Source organism: Sinocyclocheilus grahami, unplaced genomic scaffold (assembly GCF_001515645.1).
Source record: "Sinocyclocheilus grahami isolate Dianchi unplaced genomic scaffold, SAMN03320097.WGS_v1.1 scaffold1869.1, whole genome shotgun sequence".
NCBI lineage: Eukaryota > Metazoa > Chordata > Actinopteri > Cypriniformes > Cyprinidae > Sinocyclocheilus > Sinocyclocheilus grahami.
The window spans coordinates 8,034-34,091 of NW_015507048.1; the positions used below are offsets into that span (position 1 = coordinate 8,034).

Here is a 26,058-nt window from a genome sequence, read left to right on the forward strand (position 1 = left end):
AGGGGTCCGGATCAGCACGGTTGGCCCAGCAGATGGCCTGTCAACAGAGACGGGTCGGCCCAGCCGCAGATGAGCCACGGGCCGTGGAGAGCTGGAGCACGGAGAAGAGCGGAGACGTGACGTGTCTGGTGCACACGTGCCATTTCATGCTGATTTAGCATCAGTCTGGTGTTAACCGATCTCTGGTCAGAAGACAGGGACGACTTCCAGAAACACCTTGGCATGCTCAGTCCTGCAGGTGGAGAGCTGGTGGAGCAGGTGAAAGACTACTGGCTCGACTGCTGCACCACCTGGAGGAGCCAGACCCTCGCTGGGCAAACACAGCCAGAACCAGAGAGAGATCCGCCTGAGGGAACGGTGAAGCTGTGATGCGCTGAAGGTCTGTGCCAGCGGCCCGTAAACACCACCGAAACAACAGCAGGGAATCGGAGAGCTCCTTCCTCAGAGGCAGGAGGTTTTCAGGTCCAGCTTCAAAGACGTCACGGAGCACAAGCAAGCTTAAACAAACCGCTGCAACAAAAACTGAACAAACAGCAGAACCTCCAGATCAACTCCTGAGCACCTTCAGCAAATGAGCTCCACACAAACCAGAACCTCATCCGCAATCACGCAAACAGCTGAAACCACACTCAGACGGCTCCCTAAAAGCACCCAAGAGATAACAGACTCCCAACTAAACACTGTCGGTTTGCTTTAAACAGGCAGGGAATCCACGTGTGAAGAATAATCAAAACTCGCTCTCGCGGTGATCTTTGCAACCTTTCCAATCACACAGAATCAACTGACCCGTGGACCCATGAAAATCACACGCACAGAGGAAAATTATATATAACGTACATTTGCAGGCACGATGGAATAAATGCAAATGGAATAAAAAGCAAAGCCTGTCTGTAAATATGAAATCATTAAATTCATCTTCAGCATAGCCTGGCTTTCAATTATGGCAGGCTATTTCCCTGGGGTGTGTGCTGCTGCATCTCCTGTGCTCCGTGTTTGATCATTCTCTCTGCCACCGCAGCACATTTCTGCTCTAACACTGTCGGATGGAGCGCAAGAACACTTTTAAGAAAACACCCAGAGGAAGGTGAGTGTAGGACGATCCGTCCACAAAGGGCAGATCTTCCCACAGGACGTCATTAGCTGTATGTCCTTTCTAAAGTCTGGAGACGCCAGACCTCTACCTGCTGCCTGATTAGTATGCGGCGGGGTCGTGTCTGGCCCACCATAACGTGAATTAAATGCAGGAGATGAGCTCCTACGTGACCCCGCATTTCCCGCGGCAGGAGCCGAGCGTGGGGACCAGAGAAACAGATACGGGGCCCCGGGGGCCGCGGCACGGCGAGGCCTCACAGTATGAAATGTAAATGAAATGTCAATTTGGTTTATCATTGAACTTTACAGCAATTAGACCAAGTCCAAAGGCCACAGGAACTTTCATACTGGAAAAGAAATGCTAACAGTGACTCACAGAGGAGCAGGGTGAGATTAACTAAATCATGTAAAGATGACGAAGAGAGTTCAAGCCAGATCTGGCCTTCTGACGGATCACTTTGAGGCTAACTGGAGTTTCCTATGCACTTTTTCATGCTAAATTACTCAACTTCAATTGGAAAGGCCTATGGAATCAGGACTGAGGCATTCATAAAATAAAATATCTGCCAGCAGTAAGTTTGTGTTTTTAGTTCATGAGACAAAAACTCACACTGACTCTTATTCACTCCCCAAAGCCACTTTTCCACCGCTGGGCCGAACGGTTCCAGTTATGTGTCCACTTGAGCTCGACACGTCGCGGTTAGGAACCGTTCTCGGCCTGGAATTTTCACACTGTAAGAAATGCAACTGCTTACCTTCTAGTTTACGAAACCTTTTGTGTCTCAAATACTAAGAAATGCAGTTTTCTTGAAACTACATAACAACCCTTGTCAGACCAACAGAATTACCCCAAATGCTGTCCTAACTAGTCCAACACTGTCGTCTGAACAAAGAATTTCTTATTACTGAAACGTTAAGGCTGTGCGAGTTCCCAGCATGCATTGCAGAATGAATAAATTACACAGTTGCTTTTTAAGTATTGTTTTGTTGACCTCCTTTAAAAAAAATTTGTTGCGGTTTTGTCATTATTGTTAGTTATTTGTTGTGCTCTGATGTAAAGAGCTCATCTTTTTTACATTTGTTGATTTCCTCCGTTCTTGAGGTTAGTGTGTCAAGTATTGAGGCCAAGAGTATGTTCAACCACGTAAATCTGTAACCTGGATATCTTATTGTATACAAACATTTATATAAAACAAAGATAGCATTGTCTATATATGAGACTAAGTTATCCATTAAGGTTTCTATAACATTTTACTATGTTCTCGATACAATCATTACAATTTGCTTATGTGCTTACAGCTGAAATAAACTGATAAAGAAATGTTTGTAATTCGTAAATAGATGTAAAAAATCATAATGTGGTGCATTCTTTTTTGTTCTTCCAGGAAACAGACAAAAAAAAAAACCTCAACAAAAGTAATTGTTGTTTCAGTTGCTGTGACAAGAATATTTCTACTAGCAAAATAAGACAATCAGCATTACATGGACAAACAAATTTACATTGGCTAAACAAGTATCTTTATTGAGAAGAACTAAAAAACTATAGTTCAGACAACTCAATTATTACTGCATCAAGTCGCCTTATTCATTTATGTTTTTACATTTTCTCAGCTATTTATGTTTTAGTTGGCTAACCATGCCGGAAGCATGTGTGCAGTGACGTCGACACTCAGGATCGGTCACCTGTTTGTTGTCTGGCTACTAGTTTCTCTCTGTAGCTGGCCAAGCATGCTAACTGATCTAAATAAACAAATATCTGATCATCCTCCATAACGCATCCGCTGTTTACATCTCATACCCTGTGTAAACACTTGCATTACCACGGCATCATCGACTGACGCGTTTGTATTAGGAGCTCTGTTATCAGTCCCACAGTGGAAACCCAAGTGGCTCAATTCTCACTGAAATCTGTCAGCCCTTTAACACATCTCACATTTCAGCCATTTTGCTTCCAACAAATCCCTTTCAAAGTCATGACAGCCAATCCAATGTCAGCAATTCTGAATATGCAAAACAACTCTTCATGCAACCTGGAGTTCTCATGTGATATCCATTACATGAAGCAGAAGAAAAATCTGGGAATTCCACCTGCAATTACATGCTTAGTCAACACATCATGCTGCAATACAGAGAACAACCACTTTGAACTCAATGTCTTTTAATGCTCAAGTGACGCAGCTATGAACTGAATATAAAGCAAGCGACTCAAAAGATGTGTTGATTTCTCAGAGCGGTCGCTGATCTGAAAGCTATGATCCACGGCTTTTTTCAGGATGAAAGCGCCGAACACAAACGTGGCCCTCTGCGCTCAGGGAATAAAAGGGCTGTGAAGGAGGTCACCGCATGTGTCACAGCTCTCTGTGTGTTTCTTTTGCGTACTGCTGTTTACTCACCTGTGCTCATGAAGCGTGTGTGACACGTGGGATCGAGTTTCACCGTTGTTCTGACATGCTAAACGTAAGAAAGACCTCAATAACAGCCTTTAGACTTCACTCTCTCTGTGAGGAGTCTCATCTGCTCCTGTGCACCAACATGTGTTACTCACTGCATGCTTTCAATAACAAAACAGACGCAAAGAAAACACTCGACCATAGACGCAATATCTGATATGTTTGTTTTAATAGGTTGCCTGGACTTTTAAAATGGGCCGGTGCCAGAAACGTGCTAAGACCACAGTCGTCTCTCAGTTAAATATGAAACCTGAACTTTCTTCTGCTTTTTGTGGTGCTGTGACAATGTTATCCATTAAATGCACTTGTTTCTTATTCTGATGCATGTCACAGCATCCTGAATTATCTCTTCCTCTCAGCTCTAGTTAATGGTGCAATGACACTGCGACCAAACCATTATGAAAACAGTGAACTCTGATCCTGCACTGCATTGCTGAAGATCAGCTCTGCTTTTTTATAAGCTACATAAACCTGCATGAAACCTCTGTTTTCATACAATTCACAAACATCTCATTACAGCACGGATAAAAAGAGATGTGGCCCAATTACACACATTTACATAAGCAGCATTTTGCTCTAAAGGTTTTTTCCATGTAATTTATTTCAGCAGTTTAGATGTTAACTTAATCAAAGACACTTTGTTGTCAGAAAATACCTGCTATTCAAACACAATTGTTTATTTGAATATTTGTCCTCTGAACATCTGTTGACATTTCTTTCTGGCATCCAGAAAATCTCTCGCGCGACACACTGTGCTGTGTCACACCTGCAGGCTCATGTCATACGCTCGCATGCTGCAACCATACCCATCACTGTTTTCAACTCACTGTTATAGTTTAGTGTGTAATCTACTAACTAACCAGTCAAATAATAAACAAACTTTAAATTACAATGAGATACAGCTCCCTCACAGTTAACTTTAATGTTCTATGTAGTTAGTTACGGTGTGTGAGTAACTTGTATTGCGGCTAGGCACTTTTGTTTGTTTGTTTGTTTTTGAACTCACTAACTACAGTTCAAAGGAATTTCCTCAACAGCGCAGTCTGTGACGTGACGGGCAGCAAAACAAACAAACAAACTCAACCGCTAGTAAAGAATAATCAAAGAAAAGCCAACTTCAATCTCAAACTACAGCGGGTCCAATGCTAGAGCCTTGAGGCACACCAAGATAAAACAAACCTTTCAAACAAATCAGAAAACATAAGGTTTTCTCTGGCAAAGCTCTTGATGGGTCCAGTGAAGGTCCAGCAGTCATCATCGCTGTGGGCGTCTCTGACCATCAGGTCAGTTCCAGCATTGCACAATCTCTTCTGTGCTAAACTGATCACTGAAAGCGAAGTAGTAGCTGCTGCTTTCAAATGGAGGCTTCATTACTGCCCACAGTTAATGAGCCATTCTTTATCTACTCCTGTTTTTGTCAGGCCCACATTTGCTGAACTTGCTGGGACACGGCAGCAGCAGCTGATGTGTGAAGATGTCTAGTGCACTCTCTCATGTAAACACACAGTGATCAGTGTCATTTATCTCTTTCTAAACAACTGCTGAAGGCTGTGTAAGATCCGCTAAATCAACGTCCCTCAAAGATTTAGTTTTGATGTTTCATGAGCCTGTCAATGTGTATATGTATATACTGTACACGATATATACGCATATGTACAGGTGCCCTATCAGATGAACGACAGGTGAAGAGAATCACACTAACTATCAACCATCTGCTAATCACAGACACACACAATACTGACTGTTTTCATTTTCAACACTACATCTATTAGCCATGTGATGACAATTTAATCAAGTTAAATGTATCCTTCAGTGGCTGTCATTAAGATACAGTCTTATAAGCCATTTCTAGAGTACAGATGTCTTCTGTATGGACAGGTTTGGTTATATTTCTAGAAAGATCACACGCTCAGGTGAGTGACAGTGCTGTCAGTGGGTATAAACAGCTCACTACATTACTATGAAATGACTGTTTATGTATCTCGGAGACAGAGATAACACACATCAAGTTATTCCAGTTACAACTGACGGATGACACAAGTTCAACAATTGGACAAGTAACCTGAGGAAAAGTTGAAGAGAGAGAAACTTCCGAGCGTGTCAAAGCGGAGTGTGATTTCAGCACCACTAGAGTCACTAAAGTGAACTGCAAACATTTCCTGATCACACTTTCTGTTAGCCATTGGCCAGACAAACACATAATCCCGACCCCCAACCCCACACCATTGGCTGAGTCAATGTTGATGTGTCAGACTGCTCAAATCAAGGGGTCAAAATCTACTGCTTTGGAAACCCGAGGTTGCTATATATATATATATCAGTGTGTCACTCCTCTGTGTCACTTTAGAAGTGACTATATTCAATATAAAACAACCTCTTATTGTTTCATATTCTTGCAGATGTTTATCAGTGTCTGATTGTGTTCTGGAGGCTCTCTATCAGTGTGTGTCCTGACTGCGATGTCATATTTGCTGTGATGTCACCAGCCAATCAATGTCGACATAACACGTCACATTCCAGTCGCTGACAGACATCACTGTCCAGGTATGACTGACCTCCTCAGCACAGACAGATCTCGGTTTTAAAGCAGAGGTCAGCAGCCTACGGAGAGATGATCACTGGCACGTGAACAATAGCAAAAGAGGTGTATGGAAGTCCTTTGAACCTGCATGCTGATGTACATTTTGAAGTAATCATTTCTCAGTCAGACAGCCCGTTTTATTAAGTTGGGAGGTAAAAACCTGCGTCCGTTAACAGATGGCTTAGAGAACCCTAGAAATAGCTCACCTAAAGCTGTCTGTCCACATTATGGCAGGTAAACAAAGTGTTTCAACAGAACTAATGACACACATCTGCTCATGTTTCATCCCCCGGGGGAAACAAACTCCCGCCGCACACACGACACACCTAGAACCGGTTCCAGATCACAGCTGTTGCTCAGGCAGAAAACAGAGCGGTGCATGACAGCCAATGCTATGAGCCACCAGCCATGTATTATACAACAGTGTGGACGTGTGCGAGTCAGCGTTTGACAAAACACAATGACTCATATCAAACAGATTAACGAGGCGGACAGCGACAGTCGACGAGAGGCGGAGACACTCTAATCCAGCCGGAATCAGAGCAGAGGAGGCGGGAAGGCGTGTGGCGGGATCCGGCGCGGGACAAACAACATCGAGTTTCAGGACACACACAGCATGAGTCAGAGCGGCATGTGAGCAGAGCGTGTGTAAAAGACAGCGGGAAACCCCGCCAGTCAGACGAGAGAGAGCGGCAAACTAGCCCTGCTCCACCTCTGCCTCACGGACCCTGATCCCGCGCCGCTCTCCGCTCCCAGGAGCGCATGTGAAACGTTAACCTCACCTCAGTTTCACTGCAGTTACAGAACTACACACACACACACACACACACACACACACACACACACACACACACACACATGGCTCAGCGCCAAACTAGCCCTGCTCCACCTCTGCCTCACGGACCCTGATCCCGCGCCGCTCTCCGCTCCCAGGAGCACATGTGAAACGTTAACCTCACCTCAGTTTCACTGCAGTTACAGAACCACACACACACACACACACACACACACACACACACGGCTCAGCTTGCATCAGGAAAAAAAAACAAAAAAGCAAAACTCAAAATGCAAACAGAGAGCTGTGACAAAGTCCAGAAGACTTGGAAACTTGGATGTTTTGCTTTTCAACATAAATTACACACACGCATACTGAAAACACAAGTTTTGAAGCAAATATATGTTTGTAATAGTGCTGTCAAACGATTAATCGCATCCAAAATAAAAGTTTTTGTTTACATGATATATAGCTTGCATCAGGAAAAGCAGCACAAATTCTGTCCCTACGCACACACACAAAAACAATGTTTGATTACAGGGAAAAAAAACAAAAAAGCAAAACTCAAAATGCAAACAGAGAGCTGTGACAAAGTCCAGAAGACTCATTTGATAATACGGTCTGTGGTAAATATTAATTGATGAAACTTGGATGTTTTGCTTTTCAACATAAATTACACACACCCATACTGAAAACACAAGTTTTGAAGCAAATATATATGTTTGTAATAGTGCTGTCAAACGATTAATCGCATCCAAAATAAAAGTTTTTGTTTACATGATATATGTGTGTGTGTACTGTGTATATTTATGATGTATTTGGGTCAAAGACGAAAAAGGGTTTAAGCATAAAAACAATAAGTGCAATACTGCTTTAAATTGTTGTTGTGTTTCCCCCAAAAAAAGTTTTACAAATTTTCGGTTTAATTTAATTGCAATTTTGTTTTTGTTTTTCTGAGCAAAAAATAAGTATCACACATTTGTCCCTGATTTACAGAAGAGAGCCACTAAAACGTCATTCAGTGTAACAATATTGTCAGGCATATTTACAACAAAAATCAATTTAGGACATATTAAACGACTAATTACTTTCACCCCAAACACTAATTAGTTGCAATTTTACATTTTTTAAATTTGCAACTATCCTAGGTTTCGCCCATTTGTCAGTAAGATTTTTTTTACTCATTTAAAACACAATCAAATTTAATATGCTCACTTATGCTTTTATATATTTTAATATGTACACGTCAGAATAAGCATGTTTGAATTTTTACATAAATATTGTGTTACACTGAACGACAATGTAACATTATTTCAACCAAATTGTAACATTTTATTCTTCAAAAACTTATTTGAAACCTTAAAAGTAGACACTTTACTTACATTTAATGTGCTTTCTATGGACATAAAATCCCTTTTGTAAATTTCTTTTGATGCGCACATTTTAACGTCTTTGACCCACATATATAAACACACACACATACAGCATATATTTTGAAAATATTTACATGTATATACATTTATATTCTTATATTTTATATAAATATATTTAATATATAAACATAACATTTAAATATATACATGCATGTGTTTGTATATACATAATAAATATACACAGCATGCACACATATATTGTGTAAAGAAAAACTTTTATTTTGGATGCGATTAATCGTTTGACAGCACTAGTTTTTAAGTAACCACATTAGCACGTTTGGGGTTTGAATGTGAGCCGTTAACGCTGTACAGCAAAACGTCCAAGAGATGTTTACCACAGACATTATTTTACTCATGAATTGAAAACACAGGAAAATCTCGGGACCTACGGTAGGCATGGCTGTAGCACTTTATAATAAAAAAACAAATTGCAATTTAACATTGTATAGTTACAGTGACAAAATAAACTTAAGTTTTAAAAGGGAGAGGAAACACTCCCCATTATCTGTGTTGTTGTTCAGTCAATCTCTTCTGCCCGTTCTTCAACACACAAAGACATCAAATGAAAGACAGGCACATCGCATTACAGACGAACACCGCTTTAGTTCTTAGTCTCTCCACACAGCAGAAGAAATCATTTCCTCCACCAGGATCTTGGAGACGGCAGGCTGTTATAACAGACAGACATCAGGAAGAAAAGACTGTTACGTGATCAAGCAGAGAATCAGGGCTTAAACATCAACTGCGTTCAGCCCAAGGACAGGTGAGATCACAGTACTGAGAAACATAATGACTAACTACAAATACATTATCGCCGAGAGGCTGTTTGTCTAGCGGACGCTACAGAAGAGAGAGAGTCTGCAAACATCAGGCGTGACTCTGTATCACCGCATCTGCACGCTCACACACGCTTCAACGCCTCTCAGAGCAATTAAAGCGTGAGGAGACGAAACCAGCCTCAGTTACTGAGCAGCAGCGTCTTCACGATCCGAAACACGAATCAGCAGCACAAACTGATGCCAACATCATCATGTTTTACGTCGATATGAACGAAGCCACAGAAGTATCGAGGCAGATCAGAAATGCCAGATGTTCTGCATATGGCCAACACCAGACACTAGAAGACAAAGACTCTCCACATCCAGAGATAAATGACAACAAATAAATACATATCCATTCATCTTTGCCCACCCCTCCATCAATCTTGAAATCATGAAACAAGTCGTAAAATATGTTTTGCCTTTAACGCCGGTGTAATCGGTTAACGAGACACAGACCACCCAAACCCTGGCGCTGTCTGCAGTGCATCTGCTGAACAGATACGCCGTCTCACGTTATCAGCGCTTCTCGACACTGATCTCCATCCAAACTCAAACATTTACAGGACTTAGAGCAGGTTTATTCGGGTAAAAGCTGTGTGGTCAATCACGTGTGGAGCAGACAGAGATCTCAAAGTGATTTTCACAGTTACAGCCCTTTAATCGCAGACTCAGAGGTCATGAGGTGAGAGAAACTTCTGCCAAGAGCAGTGGAGAGAGGAGTTTGAGCTGATCAGGTGGTCAGAAACTGCTGATCTCTGACCTCTGAAGCACTCTTTAAGAACAGCCCATCATGGGTCAAAGGAGCAGAGGCCCATGAGACGTTGCCCAGAAATTTCTCCACGTCATCAATCCTTCAGCTGATTCCTCGTCTGCCATTGTCCTCAACCAAGATCCTGACACACGCACACTCCTTCAGGACTTCACTAAACTCATGTGTGGTCTTCTGAGGGTTGGCTACACACACTGACCTCTAGTTTCTGTTTTCTTGGAAAGATCTCCACAGACACAAGTGTCCACAAAGGAGGCAGCTGTAGGATCATCTTCACACTGACAAATGCAGATTCATGTTCTTCACGAGATGACGCTCATTTCCTGAGGTCTGCAGCATAATAGGATTCACCGTAAAAAATAATGCATTTAATAACATCTGATAACAGCCAGAGGAAGTCTATTTTCTGAAGTTACTGTGGAATCATGGCTGCTGCTGCTGGGCTTCACCGACACACACAGAGAAGCGATCGCTCCGCTCGGAAACACCTTTAATGACTTCTCTGTGATATTACTGCAGCAGCAGACTCATCTCCAGCTCGCTCCACTTACTGCACATTATCACTGCATTCATCAAACGCTAGTGTCATTAGCCCTGCTCTCCAGACTGGAGTTCAAATCACTTTAATTTAGCGTGAGAGAAGGTGATTGTAATAGCTCGGGACTCGCCGAGGCTTAAACAGCTCTCAGACAGAATGACAGGCCGCCGGAGCTGATGACTTCAGATTGGGGAAACTGTATTATAATGGCTCTTGGAGAGTTCAGAGGAAGCAGGATAAACGGGGTTTGTTGGCACATGGGTGCGGAAGAGAAGTTTGCAGGAGTCTTAAGCAGGAGCCAATGATGGTGTCATCCATACGATGAGCTGCAGTGCTGCAAACAGCATGAGGAACCTTCTCCATCGCAGCACAGATGAGATTCTTAACCAGCATGTCCTCCGTTTCAGTTTCTCATCTGTCCCAGTAGGGCTGGACGTTTTTTTAAATCCATGCTACCACGTGTGTAGTCGGTGCTATATGAGCGTTGCGCTCGCGTCTTTTGCAGCGTGTCGCACGTGAGTGGTGCGCTAAAAGAAAGAATTTAAACTAATACATGCAGCGCCGCTCATCTACGTCAGTTTGAGAACAGAAGACCCGGAAACGAGGCAAGCGTTACGAGCGTTTGTTTACAGCAGAGCCGGCTCTGGTTTACAGCAGCAGGTTTGCACGGCAACTTTTGCATTTGATGGCAACGTGGCGGAGAAGTCATTCTGCGCTGCACTTTTTTAAAAACCATGAGCGCTGAGCGCAGTGTCTCGTTGTTTTAGACACAAAGACGTGTTTTATGTGAATGGCCAGTAAGAACCTACAGTAAGTACTTGTGCATAAAGCGTGACAGGACAAGATCACTGAGATGCTGTCCTGCTCTTTCTCTTAATCAGCAGTATTCTATTTACATTCATTATTTATTCATGTAATATGCAAGTTATCATTCTCTACTTTTCACATTGCATTATTTAAAATGATAATCATTTAGAAGAAATACAAGTTATTTGATACTTTTTGCATGCCAGTATTTAAAATGCATTTTGTTTGCAAGAGCTGCTGGTTTTCTACTTTTGACATGGCATTATTCATTGATTTATTTTGTTTGCAAAAAAGGAAAGTTGTTTTCTATTTTTTATTTGTATATTTTGGAAACGTGCTTTTTACAAAAAAAAAAAAATGTTCATAAGGCATCTTCTTTTCAAACTAGAGCTGGGTAAAAAAATATCGATATCTCGAAATTAATCGATTCTCTTTTTTATTTCATGTAATATGCAAGTTATCATTCTCTACTTTTCACATTGCATTATTTAAAATGATAATCATTTAGAAGAAATACAAGTTATTTTATACTTTTTGCATGCCAGTATTTAAAATGCATTTTGTTTGCAAGAGCTGCTGGTTTTCTACTTTTGACATGGCATTATTCATTGATTTATTTTGTTTGCAAAAAAGGAAAGTTGTTTTCTATTTTTTATTTGTATATTTTGGAAACGTGCTTTTTACAAAAAAAAAAAAATGTTCATAAGGCATCTTCTTTTCAAACTAGAGCTGGGTAAAAAAATATCGATATCTCGAAATTAATCGATTCTCTTTTTTACGGAACGATATCGATTCTTAAATCCCAAGAATCGATTAGTCTCGCCTGTGTTCAGTTAATGGACGGAACGTTGACGAGCACTTCCCATCCAATATATCACAATAAGCTTTGTGCTTTGGTGCTTTTAATATGAAACCATTTTTGTCCATTGTATTGCAGTATTCAAACAATAAATGCAGTTTTGGCGCTGTTTAATGTGGTGACAGATCGCTGTAGCGCCTCAGATCAACAGACGTGAACTGATCATCTCCTCCACATTAATACTAGCTTCAGCACAAAATAAACATGACTAAACATCCGAAGGTAAGTTAAAAGAAAGAGTATAACTTTACAATCCGTTTTTTTTAATCGAAAGCTTGTGAATGAGAATCAAATCGAATCGTGAAATTTGTGTCAAAACCCAGCCCTATTTCAAGCAATGTGTGCTTTGATTTCAATTGTTTGAAATATTCAATAAATAACCATAAATAGTTGGTGTCTTTCAATTATTTTAAAATCACTAAGGTAAGAAATGCACTCTTTCACTAGAAAAGTGCGTCACTCTCACACACACACACACACACACACACTCTATCACACACTCACACACACACACTCTATCACACACTCACTCACACACACACACACACACACACACACTCACACTCTATCACACACTCACACACACACTCACTCACTCACTAACTCACTCACTCACTCACACACACACTCACTCACTCACTAACTCACTCACTCACTCACACACACACTCACTCACTCACTAACTCACTCACTCACTCACACACACACTCACTCACTCACTAACTCACTCACTCACTCACACACACACTCACTCACTCACTAACTCACTCACTCACTCACACACACACTCACTCACTCACTAACTCACTCACTCACTCACACACACACTCACTCACTCACTAACTCACTCACTCACTCACACACACACTCACTCACTCACTAACTCACTCACTCACTCACACACACACACTCACTCACTCACTCTCTCACACACACACACTCACACACTCTCTCACTCACACACACACACACACTCTCTCTGTCACACACTAACACACACACACTCTCTCTCACTCACTCTATCACACACACACACACACACACTCTCACTCACTCACTCTATCACACACTCACTCACACACTCACTCACTCACTTACGCACGCACGCTCGCTAACTCACTCACTCTCACTCTCACACACACACACACACACACTCTATCACTCACTCACTCTCACACACACTCACTCACTCTCTCACTCACTCACACACACACTCTCTCTCACACGCTAACACACACACTCACTCACTCACTCACACTAACACACTTACTCAAAACTGTTCAGTCCGTTCACATCTGAATCATCTATTTTCCGTGTCCACTTTTCTTTTCTACACACTCGCCATGTTTTGCTCATCACATCGCAAACATCGTATCTACACTGGACGCGACAAAGCATTGCGAATCATTTGAACGTTGTGTCAGTAGTTATAAATAGAAGGAGTCAGCAGTTTACTGTCGGGGATTTGTCGTGTCGCGCTGCATCCAACACAGCATCACTGATTATAGCGTTCTTGTATTTTATCGCGCCGCGCCGCTCGCATCCGGTGTAGACACGATACAAGTCAATGTAGCTTTCTGATGCTGCGTTTGAATTTTCATGCTATATTATTTGAAATTAGCGCGGGCCAAACATTTTTCTCTCACGGGTCGGATGTGGTCCGCGGGCCGCCTATTGAGGAACCCTGCCCTACACCAACCCTACACCTCAACCTACCCCTCACAGGAACCTTTGTGCATGTTTACTTTCTCAAAAAAACTTCATTCTATGTGATTTATTAGCTTGTTTACCCGTGAGGACCTCAATTTAGGGCCCCACCGGACACGAGTCCCCATGAGTCTGTGTGTAGTCAGGTTTAAGTCCCCACCAGAATAGAAAAACAGGTACACACACACGCACACACACACACTGACAGACAGATAGACACACACATACACACACACACACACACACACTGATACACGCACACACACACACACACACAGCCGTGGTTTTTCAGTGTTCTCTGTCTGAAGTTCTGCTGTGAGCATAAGTTTCGTGTCGAGCCGTCTGAAGCGACTCTGTGCCACCTGATAGGGATCAGGCGTTTGACCCCGTGACCTCAGCGGGTCTGAGGGTAAAGTGAGCCGTGTTTGTCTGCGAGGTGAAGGGGCAGTGAAAGAGAAGCCCAGCGCTGACAGACACAAACTTAAAGTACAGACACAAGCACACACCTAACACACAGCAGTCTCTCGATCAGACACATTCTCAGTTTCTCCAGCTGTCAAAGCTCTCAGTACAGATGCATTTGTCTGCTCGTTACTTTGATTCAATTGCAGAACATCTGGATTTGAAGCTCAGAGTTTTAAAGCACAAGCATCGATACCTGACTGACCTCTATCGTGTCCTCCATTCATACCCGTGTTTCAGCATCCGACTCATTGATTTGCTCTCCAACAAATGCACTCGAGAACAATAATCATAAACAGTAATGAAGAGCTTATCAAACTCATAAAAACTGGCATTTGCAAAATGTCAAGATTTAATCCATACTATTGAGTGTAGTGTGCACTTCATCCACCGTTACCCAGCATTCAACCAGAGATAAACAGGTAAAGGGGGAAAGGTGAGAACATTGCGTGGATCGCGGCATGCTCCACACAGAATTTCTTTCTGCTTTACATGCAAATTTGTAGTTACTTTAAGGTTTTCTTTTTTTCAGAACCTTGTATGTCCAAAACTGTAATTTTTCACACACACACACAAAAAAACATTGTTGCAACATTTTACAAAAATCTAAATATAAAACCAGAATATATTTGGTCAAAACCCCATGTTATAAAAAATGAAGTGGTATGCAGGCTATTAAAGACAATATTGGCTGATTAGACGGCAATGCTGAGCTAAAATGCTAAATGTTTGCACTCTCTCTTCACAGTGGATCGCGGCATGCTCCACACAGAATTTCTTTCTGCTTTACATGCAAATTTGTAGTTACTTTAAGGTTTTCTTTTTTTCAGAACCTTGTATGTCCAAAACTGTAATTTTTCACACACACACAAAAAAAAACATTGTTGCAACATTTTACAAAAATCTAAATATAAAACCAGAATATATTTGGTCAAAACCCCATGTTTTAAAAAATGAAGTGGTATGCAGGCTATTAAAGACAATATTGGCTGATTAGACGGCAATGCTGAGCTAAAATGCTAAATGTTTGCACTCTCTCTTCACTGCTCCCACATCTCAGACCTCAAATACATAAAATATTACCCTTTTTAGACATAGTTTTTGAAGTAAAGAGTAAAGAAAATACTATGGATGCATGGATCTGATACTCCGGATCGACTCGGCTCTGATACTGCCGTTTTCTGCCGGATCTGATATTCTGCGGATACTATTCTGTGTTATTGTTAAGCCCCACGAAAGCACAAAACACTATAAAGCACCATAAAGTCAAAGTCCAAGTGTTCTGAAGCATTCCATAGTTTAATGTGAGGTACAGATGAATATTTAAGTGAAGTTCTGGTAAACTCTCCTCTCCGCTGCAGCTGTGTGTCATCCTCTATTCAGTGTTCAAGCTGCGTGTCGTGTTCGGTTAGAGCACAGAAACTGAGATTTAAAACTGTTCAAAGAACAGGCTCAATAAACGATCACAGATTTAATAAACTACGCATCAATATCTCTTCCCTTTGTGCTGTGAACTTCTCTATGCGGCGCGCTGTGATAAGCGCTTTGTGTCATACTGTGTAGGAGCTTTCTGTATTATAATACGTTTGCGCAATGGAAGATTGTTTATAGCTTTTCTTGTTCTGTCCTATGATAGGATGATCTAATGTGCAGCACAGTGACGGAGGCAGTAATATAAGACAGACAGCACTCCTCTATCACATGCTGCTGCCTTCATTACTGTGCTGTACAGTTAAAACAAATGTCTTTTCATTTTACAGTTTATATATAAATACATTTACTTGTTTTCATTCATGTATTTTAAAACAATACAGAAAGCAATGTGTAACACTGTACCAGATTTAGTCCTACACTTATTCACTTTTATTTGTTCCCCACTAAATCACATTAAGAAATATCTGACGGAATCCGAGAGCTCTCTGACCCTTCATAGACCAGTAACACGATCAAGGTCCAGAGACGTAGCAAGGAGACCGGTCAAACAATCCATGTGACATCAGGGGTTCAACTGTAATTTTAGAAGCTACGAGAATACTTTTTGTGCGCAAAGAAAACAAAAATAAGGACGTTATTCAACAATTCGTCTCCTCCGCATCACCGTAGCGCCATTATGGAGAATATCCACTGAAAGCAAGCAGCGTACACTGTTCTGTGTCGGCTGCGGATACGCTTTCTACATTTGTTTAGGCTTTGATCTGAACGAAAACAGCGTATCCGTGTGGTGCGGCTCCTCGTTTGTAAGTCACGTTGGATGAAAGCCTGAGCTGAATGCATGAATGTAAACGGGTTCTAGGGTGCTAGTTTGTCTGGTCACCTGCTTCAGGTTATTAACAGTTAATGATGATGCGCTCATCAAACGTGATGAGACTGATACTCAAAGGCTTCTTTTGTGTTGTTCGGGTCATTTCTGAGGGTTGTGGTCATCATCTCTCACTGGTCATGATAATGTTGAGCTCACTGCTGAAACGGTCACTATAAGCCATCCTCAAACGTGGAAGATTATGCAGATTGCTCTAAAGTGTTGAATATTCAGTATGAGAATATGGCCATTAGCTGACAAAGACAAGCGTAAACACACTTTAATTTCCGAGCAGACGCACACATCACTCTGGAGTATCAGATCCGATCAGACACGATAGCAGGAGAAACACACAAGCGTTAATTAACAAACTTAATTATTCTTCATGTCTGTATGTCCTGCACCTTGTAGCCCAAAGCATCGTTTAATATGCATGCTATTTGCTCAAGGAAAACATTAATTTATGCGCTTATGCTAATGTGTGCTCAGAGCTCATTAGAGACGGGGCCTCCCACGATTCTGATCAGCCAATCACGCGTCCCGTGTGCTGAAGGGGAGGGGCTCGGACGGCGGAACTGAACACACCAAACCACCTCCATCTCAGACATGTGCCGTATTCTCATAACAAGCTTGATGCATATGAAAGAAAAAAAAATATCTGGAACTCTGATCTGATAAATAAAATAAAGTAATGCAATGTTCAATGATGCCATATCTACCGTATACGTTAGTAATGGGACACCAAATCATGTTTTAATCATGTAATGTGCCAATTAAACTGCCACAAGAATCAGATCACATGATCAGCCCCTCGTAACGCATCATCCTGCTGTGGTTTAGAATGAGCAGCACGAGACAGAGAAGGAGCGGTTTCATTCTGCTCCGATCGAACCAAACCACAGCAGCGCCGAGCCTTCACAGATGACCAGATAACTTTCTTCAGAGATGAGGCATATGAAGCACAGTGTCACGCTGTAGGACGCTATGGCTGTGATGTGGAGAGTTTAATCTGTCAGTGATTCTGTTTTCTTTGGGTGGCGAGCGTGTGTGGAGCAGGACAAGCGAGAGAACAGAGATGAACAGAGCAGATCTGTGTTCAGAAACAAAAATACTCCTAGCAAAACAATTCATACATCACTGATGACAAGGGGAGCTCAGCTTTGGAACACAAACAGAATTCATGAAATGACAGAAATCACTGCAGAAGTAGCAGTGACATGACTTGTGTGCTCTATTTCAAGTCATCCGATGTGTCTGCATGAGGAATTAAACATGAAATTGCACGTTGCAGCTCTCAAATCTCATTCACATGCCACAGGACCAATGGCGATGAAGCAAGTTTAAACACGAGAAAGTGTGGATGAAATACACGACATGCTCTTTATCTAAAGCACCATATTCACAATCCATAAAAACCATACATAGTGTGTCAGGAAGCTTGTGTGCCCTTACTGGAGCTCGATGAGCAGCAGTCACTGTAAAACATCTGCTTTTGTGTTCAACAGAAGATACTTCCTATAAAAAAATTTATTCATAAACAGGTACATTCGTGTTTGAAGTGTATGAAGGTCAAATGGATGACAGAGAGAAACAGCACAGATACGAGCACGTTCACAGTCAAAAGTTTCTCAAATAAGCTTTGACCGAGCTGATACTGGAATCAGATGATATGAGGGCTAATTACATTTCTATCAATGCATATATTGCTATAATAACAGTCACTCTCTAAATATGAATGTGTCAGTAATGTATTTCACATTGGAGCAGCAGGACAAATCTAATTCAAGCAATAAACGGCTCAAAACATGAGACTGTTCCCATAACAAGCTGTGAAAGCTGACAAGTGGAGCACAGCGTTCCCGCAGGATCAGAGAGGAGTCTGACAGCGAGAGCACCGGCCGGATCTGTGATTAAAGACCCGAGTCTCCGGAGAGCAGGGGCTGCAGACGGACCCGATCGTGAACTCGTGCTCCGCCGCTTCCCGTAAGACAAATAGACGCATCAAAGCAACGACATGCAATTAAAAATACTTGCTGAGCACGTGGAAATGAAATAAGGACAAATAGTCCAATGATGGAAATCAAATTAGCACATAAAAAGAAATAACCGTCCTCTAGCACGTATACAAGCACGCCTACATTTCTAATTAGCATTTAATTGTTATTTCTTTTCATTTAGGGGGAAAAAATCATCACTTTTTAATTTGAACGTAACCGAGCATAAACGTAACCTATACATTGGGGGACAAAATTACAACCTCAATTAACCCTCTGCAAATTAAAACTGCTTCTCCCAGCACTTCTTGGGATTACGAGTGTCCTCGGCATCTGGGGCTCAGAGGGGGAACGCACGGCATTCTGGGTATTGTTCTAGAATGATGCGACTGAATGAGTCAATTTAGGCCTGCTCACACAAACAAGAGAACAACAATCTATCTACACTAAAACTACTCAGACGCCGTAATAATCTGCCATTTACTAGGGAAAAAAGTGAGTTCACCTAATTGAGTGAATGCAGCACACACAGTGAAAATCGGAAAAGCCAAACACACTGCAGTTTGAAAGTGCCAGACAGAGCATGTGTGCCTCATAGAGGTGTAATGGTACACATATTTGTTTTGAAAAGTTTTAGTATGGGTCCTCTGGTTATAATTAAGCATTTAATGTAGCTTGCCCTCCTGTCAGATGCGTGCGCTGCTTAATGCATTTCAGACATGTTTTCCTCAGTGCATAACTTATATCTTACGTTTTATCCGTTTTTAAAATACCCCCCCACCCCCAGTAAAGCATTAAAAAAAAAAGGCAAAACAAAGAAAAAAAACAGCTGTTTTATTTTTGTTAGTTTTTTTCCACTTGCCATACTGACTTCAAAAACGAAGTAGAGTGTGAACCATAATTTATGTGTGACGCCGCACCCCTAGTGTTTGATAGTAAGGTTTCATCTGCTGCAAGATCTTAACAGTGAAGTGCACTATGGTAGTCAGGCGGTTAGTGAGAGGAAGAGGACGCACCTCCAGATGTTCCAGGATGTACGGTGGGTTGGTCATGCCCAGGCGCAGCATGGCTCCCTCCGGGATCTCCTTCACCAGCTCCCAGAGCAGAGAGGGCAGGTCCGTGCCGATGTCCCTGCCGTACGCACCTGTGTCCTCGCTGGTCAGCCAGATCTCACAGATGCCCTCTGCAACACAAGACCAGTCGTGCTTATCCAGGGCCTAAAACTAACTTTTTGCCACACCTGCCAATAGCCGGTGACATGATCAAACTTACCAGCCATGAAACTCGTTTTGCAAAAACAGGCAGTTATTACTATTACAATGACTAAATCTTTTTACAATATTTTTAATTTGTCCTGCTGGTGCATTTTCCCTCAATTTCACCTATTAATTATAGCCATTCAACATTACAGTATAATTGAAAGCCATTATTTTTAACATTTAATAGACTCTGAAATAGGCTATATAACAACTTTTAATTTAAGTGATTTTAAAACAATCTTCACAAACTATATTATATATGCATAAACTATGCATATTAATCTTTATTCAAGCTATAAAAGTTAATCAGCGACTAGAACAGTCCAAGGATTTCTCTTTTTCTTTTGTTCTTTGATTTACATCAATGACAGACTTCGGGTTTCACTTGAAAGTCAGCGCTGTCTCTTTAAAACCTGATGCATATGACGCAGATCTGACAAACATCCGATTTTCTCCCAACTCTTTTCAGTCATTTAAGACTTTATAACTCATTTAAGACCACGTTTACAAGGTAACTCGCCAAAACCGTGCATTTTGACATAATTGTGTGTGTTTTTGTGCGTTGAAGCGCTACTGGTGAGCTGTCTGCAGCGGCTCAGCGTCTGTGTACAGCCGAACGCACAGCCTTTCAAACTATACTTCAAGTGTCGCCGCATTCTCAGGTTATGATGAATAAAGAAGGGAAAAGTGAATCTTCCGAAATGAAGCAGCGATGATCTATTTTATTTGCTTATGTCAGAAACAGTGAATCTCTTTTAAAACTGGCTGTCGTTTTTACTTCATTGGATTGTTATAATTCGTAAAAGTTGTACCCGCCAACTGGCGACTGACACCGTTACATATATTCGCCAGCGCTGAGTTTTACTTGCATTTGGTGCTTGGCGAGTGTTAATTTTAGGCCCTGTGCTTATCACAAAGATATGCAATACAGAGAATTAAATGCCAGCAGTTATTTGTATTTAATAGAAAATGGGTTAGGATTTGCTCTACAGCGACTCAGAAGCCAGCTCTAAAGTGTGGATTCACCCCTGACCTTTAGCTCTTAAACACCTCTGACCCATTCAGCCTCGCCGCATCTCTGCCATACATCCAGTGCACAGCACTTTTACAAGACACCATCCAACAATCCTGTTTGGAAGAGATTTGACTAACAAGCTAACTAGCTCCTGATCTGCATTAGCGTCACGCTCACATTTGAAAGAAAGCGTGAAACAAAGGCTTTGGTTTCTAGCTGTTTTCTGCGTCCGTCTGCCGTGACTGAAGGCGTGAAGAGTCGTGTTGTCGTACGTGTCACAGCACAGAACTCTGGGGCATTTCATTCCCTCCATTTCCTCTGCAATTTGCCATCACACAGTAGAGCAGGAAATTGAATTGTAAATCATTCTCACAAGAGCAGCTGAATTGACAATTCAGACAGATGTGACATTTAAGGAAATAGAATACAGACATTACTTGGTTTGGACAAAACAACAGCCTCTTATTCAGGACGACATCAGGTGTACCGTCAGAGTTATCTGTTCAGTTCATCAAGCTCAAAATGAAAAAGCAACCTGGAGACGCATGAAATCAGTGATGTGACTGTTAGCTTTAGGATACCAGCTGAAGAAACGAACATTGAACATCTAACTGAAGTTAGAACCATGGGTTTGTTGGACTTGAACACAAATCACAAACTGGATGTTTAAACAGACAACCACTTTAATTTGTCCTGCACTATCTTCCTGTTCCAATAGGAAATAAAGAAAAGGAGATATTAATTTATATGCATTAATTAAGTTACTCGCTGAAGTCATTTAGTAGTTCAAACTGATGAAAACTGCTGGAAAAAAAGTGCAACGCTGCTACTGTCGGACAATATTATTATTACAGTCTTCATCTGCTGAACCTCAAAAGGACGGTAAAAAAATAATAAAATAAAACAAGGATTCAGCAGAAACATTTGATTCTATCACACATAACTGTGGAGTTATTAGTGAAAATATAACGTTGGTTATTTCAGTGCCATATTAGAAAAGTCGTCATAGAGCAGTGGTACGCAGAGGAATCACTATATTAAAGGGGTCATATGATGCGATTTCAGTTGTTCCTTTCTCTTTGGAGTGTTACAAGCTCTTGGTGCATAAAGAAGATCTGTAAAGTTGCAAAGACTAAAGTCTCAAATTCAAAGAGATATTCTTTATAAAAGTTAAGAGTCAACCACACCTACCTAAAACGGCTCGTTCTAACACGCCCCCACATGTCTACATCACTATGTGGGAAGATTTGCATAACGCCGCCCAAATGTTCACGCAAAGAAAGAAGGCGTAACTTTTATTCTCGCTGTAGTATTGTTGCTGCCGCCGCCGCCATGCCGTGAAGACGCTGTGCTTCGTTGTGAAAGTGAAACTACTTTGTTTGGTCTTCCAAAAGAGGACACGAGTAGAAATCAGTGGTTAAGTTGTATTTACAACACTGTTCCAGAACACTTCAACCCAAATATTCAGATGTGTGCAGCACATTTTATGGAGGACTGTGTCCTGATCCTGGGAGAGTAGACTACAATGTTCTGTTCTGACTCACAGACTGTAAGTACGTTTTTTCGGCCAATCACAACGCACTGGATAGCTGGCCAATCACAGCACACCTCGCTTTTCAGACCGATGAGCTTTGTAAAAATCGACGCGTTTCAGAAAGACGGGGCATAGAGGAGAAACAATAATGTACAGTATGTGGAAAATAATGTGTTTTTTTTACTTTAAACCGCATAAACACATTTCATTACACCAAATACACAAAATAATGTTCTTTTTTTAGGGGCATCATATGACCCCTTTAAACACAAATTAATGTTAAAACACAATACATTTTCATTTTAATCTTTATTTGAGTGAAGTTTTTTTTTATACAGTACAGTTTTTATTTAACTTTTAGGTACAACATTTTAATTGAATCATTTTTTAAGTTTTTTATTGATCTGTTAGTAAGCACAGTGCAGTGTTAATGTTCAAACTGTGTATTTACAATGTTAAAGTGGCTGACAACAATACATATTCTTGCCTCGTCTTTGAACTGTGCAGAGCTGTATCTGAATAGTTTGGCCTACTACGCTACTGTATTTTAATGTTGGTCATTATGGTGATACTTAGAGCGCCAAATATTTTCTGAGGTGGTACTTGGTATAAAAAGTTTGAAAGCCACTGTATTAGAGTATATATTAAGATATCCAACGAAGATTCATAACATTTTTCAACTTCACTGATCATACAGTTACGGCGTTATTAGGGGTTTAGTTTTATTAGGGATCAGCTGTTTATAGGTGAAGTTTCGACATGACTTACCTCCGGTGCACGAACCCCTAAATATCCAAACACAGCATTAAAAGCATTAGTCAAAGCATTTCATGGAGTCAAGAGAATGCTGATATATCGCCATCATAACTGTGTGAATGTTATATTCACACTATATTCAGAGTAACCGGTGTGACATGGACTGATATTTCAGCCCTAAATTCTTCCTTTAATCAAATCTGGTGCAGTTCCTGGATTAACGTCTGCCTGAGCGTTTCTGCCGCTCTCCATCCAGACCTCCAGAAGCACACCAGGGTTTGAGAGCGGCTGTATCTGGTGACTCAAGCTCTTCACATCAGAAGTTCAGCGCCTGATAAAATGGACTCAACAAAAGCCTGGCCTCTTCCAACAGAGGTGAGAAATAAAAACCTAATAGGATTTCTCCCCGGCTTTGACAGAAAGAGACAGATAATAACTGAGCCTCTTGCTTCAGCTGCTGCATGCAAAGCATTGGAGCTGGCTTTCCTCCCCCAAAGCCAGAGGGAGAGATCGGGGGGTAAATTAGCTGCGCCCTTGACTATTCACTACCTGGAGCCTGTTCTTTACGGAGCGCCGAATAGGATAGAGGCACAAAGCAGCAGCTGCCGAGTGCTGGGCTGGACAATGGGGCTTTTAGTGGGCTTTAGATGGAGGAGACGAGCCCCCCTCTCAAATCCTCCAGCAGGCGAGAGAGAGACGCGAGGGGGCTTCAGTGAGATCCAGAAACAACTGCTACGACTGCATGCGATGACCTCAACGACCCAGAGCGTTCCCGTGCAGTTACGTTCACAAAAGAGTGATCAAAAGAGAAAAATACAGACGAAAACAGAAATACATGATGTAGCATCAAGTTTTCACAAGTTATTACACATGCACCTGAATAATTATGCATGTACATATGTATGTTACAATTATGAAAACGTTTTTATAATAAATTGCTGACAGTACAATACTGGACAATGATGTAATCTGCAGAATTTACACTTCAATTTAGACTACAGTGTTTCCCATACATCAAGTGCGGGTGTTTTTATATCACTGTATTTCTGAAGGAAACCGACTGTCTTCAGAAAATTGGATGTCATTTTCATGTCATCTTGCATGTGATGTCTGATAAAGCAGTGTTTGTGAGAATGAGTTTGCATATATATGCCGCCACAAATATAGTCCAAGTCTGTGGGAAACACTGGACTATATAAATAAATTCAACTGTACGACAGTTTCACTGCAATTCATGTTATAATGTTACAATTAAAGAACAATAAACATAATACATATTACCATTGCACTTATCTGTACATAGTAAATGCAGTTATTTTTAAGCGGTTGTTGACATCCTATCTAAAATGTGATTCAGCCAAAAAAAAATAATAATAAAACCAATTACGTTACCACTCTAATGTGACCCTGGAGCACAAAACCAGTCTTAAGTGTAAATTTTTCTAAATTGAGATTTATACATCATCTGAAATCTGAATAAATAATCTTTCCATTGATGTATGGTTTGTTAGGATCTGACAATATTTGGCTGAGATACAACTATTAGAAAATCTGGAATCTGAGGGTGCAAAAAAATCTAAATATTGAGAAAATCATCTTTAAAGTTGTCCAAATGAAGTTCTTAGCAATGCATATTACTAATCAAAAATTAAGTTTTGATATATTTACGGTAGGAGATTTACTAAATATCTTCATGGAACATGATCTTTACTTAATATCCTAATGATTTTTGGCATAAAAGAGAAATGTATAATTGTGACCCATACAATGTATTGTTGGCTATTGCTACAAATATCCCCCAGCGACTCAACACTGCTTCTGTGCTGCAGGGACACATATGTCTTGCAATATCCGTGCGTGCAAAGGTTCTGCGTGATCCTCTTGTTCAATATTCTTGGGGTCTGAATCCAGCTCAAATTGATATGGCAATATTGACGCCATCCTTAACTAAACCGGAGCAGACAGACCTTGCTGCTTTGGCAAGGGGCGGGGCAGTTACGAAACACCATCTAAGCTGTTAGCCAATCACAACACACTGGGACAGCTAACCAATCACAACACATTTAGTTTTTCGGAAGGCGGGCCTTCATCAAAGCCAGAACTAATAGAGCCGTTTGTGCCAGCCTGGGGAGAAAGGTATTATAATAATATAAGGCCACGTCTACACATACACGGGTATTTTTATAAACTGAGTTTCCTTCTTCTTGTGTGGACGCTCCATAAATTATGTGAAAAATAATGCATTTTTCCAACAACCAAGCATGAGAGCATGTTCCAGTACACCCCCAAAACAAAATCAAGACTTTGTAAAAGAGCATAATAGGACCCCTTTAAGAGTAAGACCTCGAGTGAAGCGACTCAGAAAAAATGAACGTCTGATGCCCAGGATCAAATTACACAAGCTCTTCCAGGGAACGTCTTTGTCAAATCACTAACACCACAGGCTCCAGAGCACAAATACAGCATCCATAATTATTCAGGCTTCTGGCCGGGACGCTCGGGCTACGTCTGACCTTCTGTGGGACTCTCATCCCCTCTGGCCCCTGTTCATCTCTCACTCGCTTTTCTGCCCACAGACGGAGAAAGGAAGAGTTTCGGGGCAAATGTCAACAGCACCAGCAGAGAGAAGCTCAGACCGAAGGAAAAAGAGAAAGAGCGAGAGGTTTCAAGGGACAGAAGCGAAGAGGATGAAGGAAGCGATCTGCATGATTATCCAGAGAAAAGCCCTGTGCTTAAGGACAAGCCATTCTCTTCAAGAACGTCGCCCATCATTCCAATTACCAGCGCCATTTCTCCCAGACAATTAATGCTAACTCTCATTAGACCCGTGAGCTGAGAAAACCACATCTGTGTTCCAGCAAGAGCTTTCTAGAGCTCCTCATACAAACAATTAAATCATGCACGTGA

General features: G+C 41.3%; 1 protein-coding gene across 1 annotated transcript in view; it reads right to left on the reverse strand.

Annotated features, from left to right (window-relative positions):
• Positions 1 to 226: 226 nt before the first annotated feature.
• LOC107573107 (threonylcarbamoyladenosine tRNA methylthiotransferase-like) overlaps positions 227 to 26,058 on the reverse strand; it is a 112,116-nt gene continuing 86,284 nt past the window's right edge. Inside the window, exons 8-11 of the mRNA XM_016259548.1 lie at positions 19,604 to 19,770; positions 18,015 to 18,108; positions 4,722 to 4,869; positions 227 to 497 (exon numbers count right to left, since the gene is read on the reverse strand). Coding sequence (XP_016115034.1) covers positions 227 to 497; positions 4,722 to 4,869; positions 18,015 to 18,108; positions 19,604 to 19,770 — 680 coding nt within the window. The remainder of the gene's footprint in view (positions 498 to 4,721; positions 4,870 to 18,014; positions 18,109 to 19,603; positions 19,771 to 26,058) is intronic.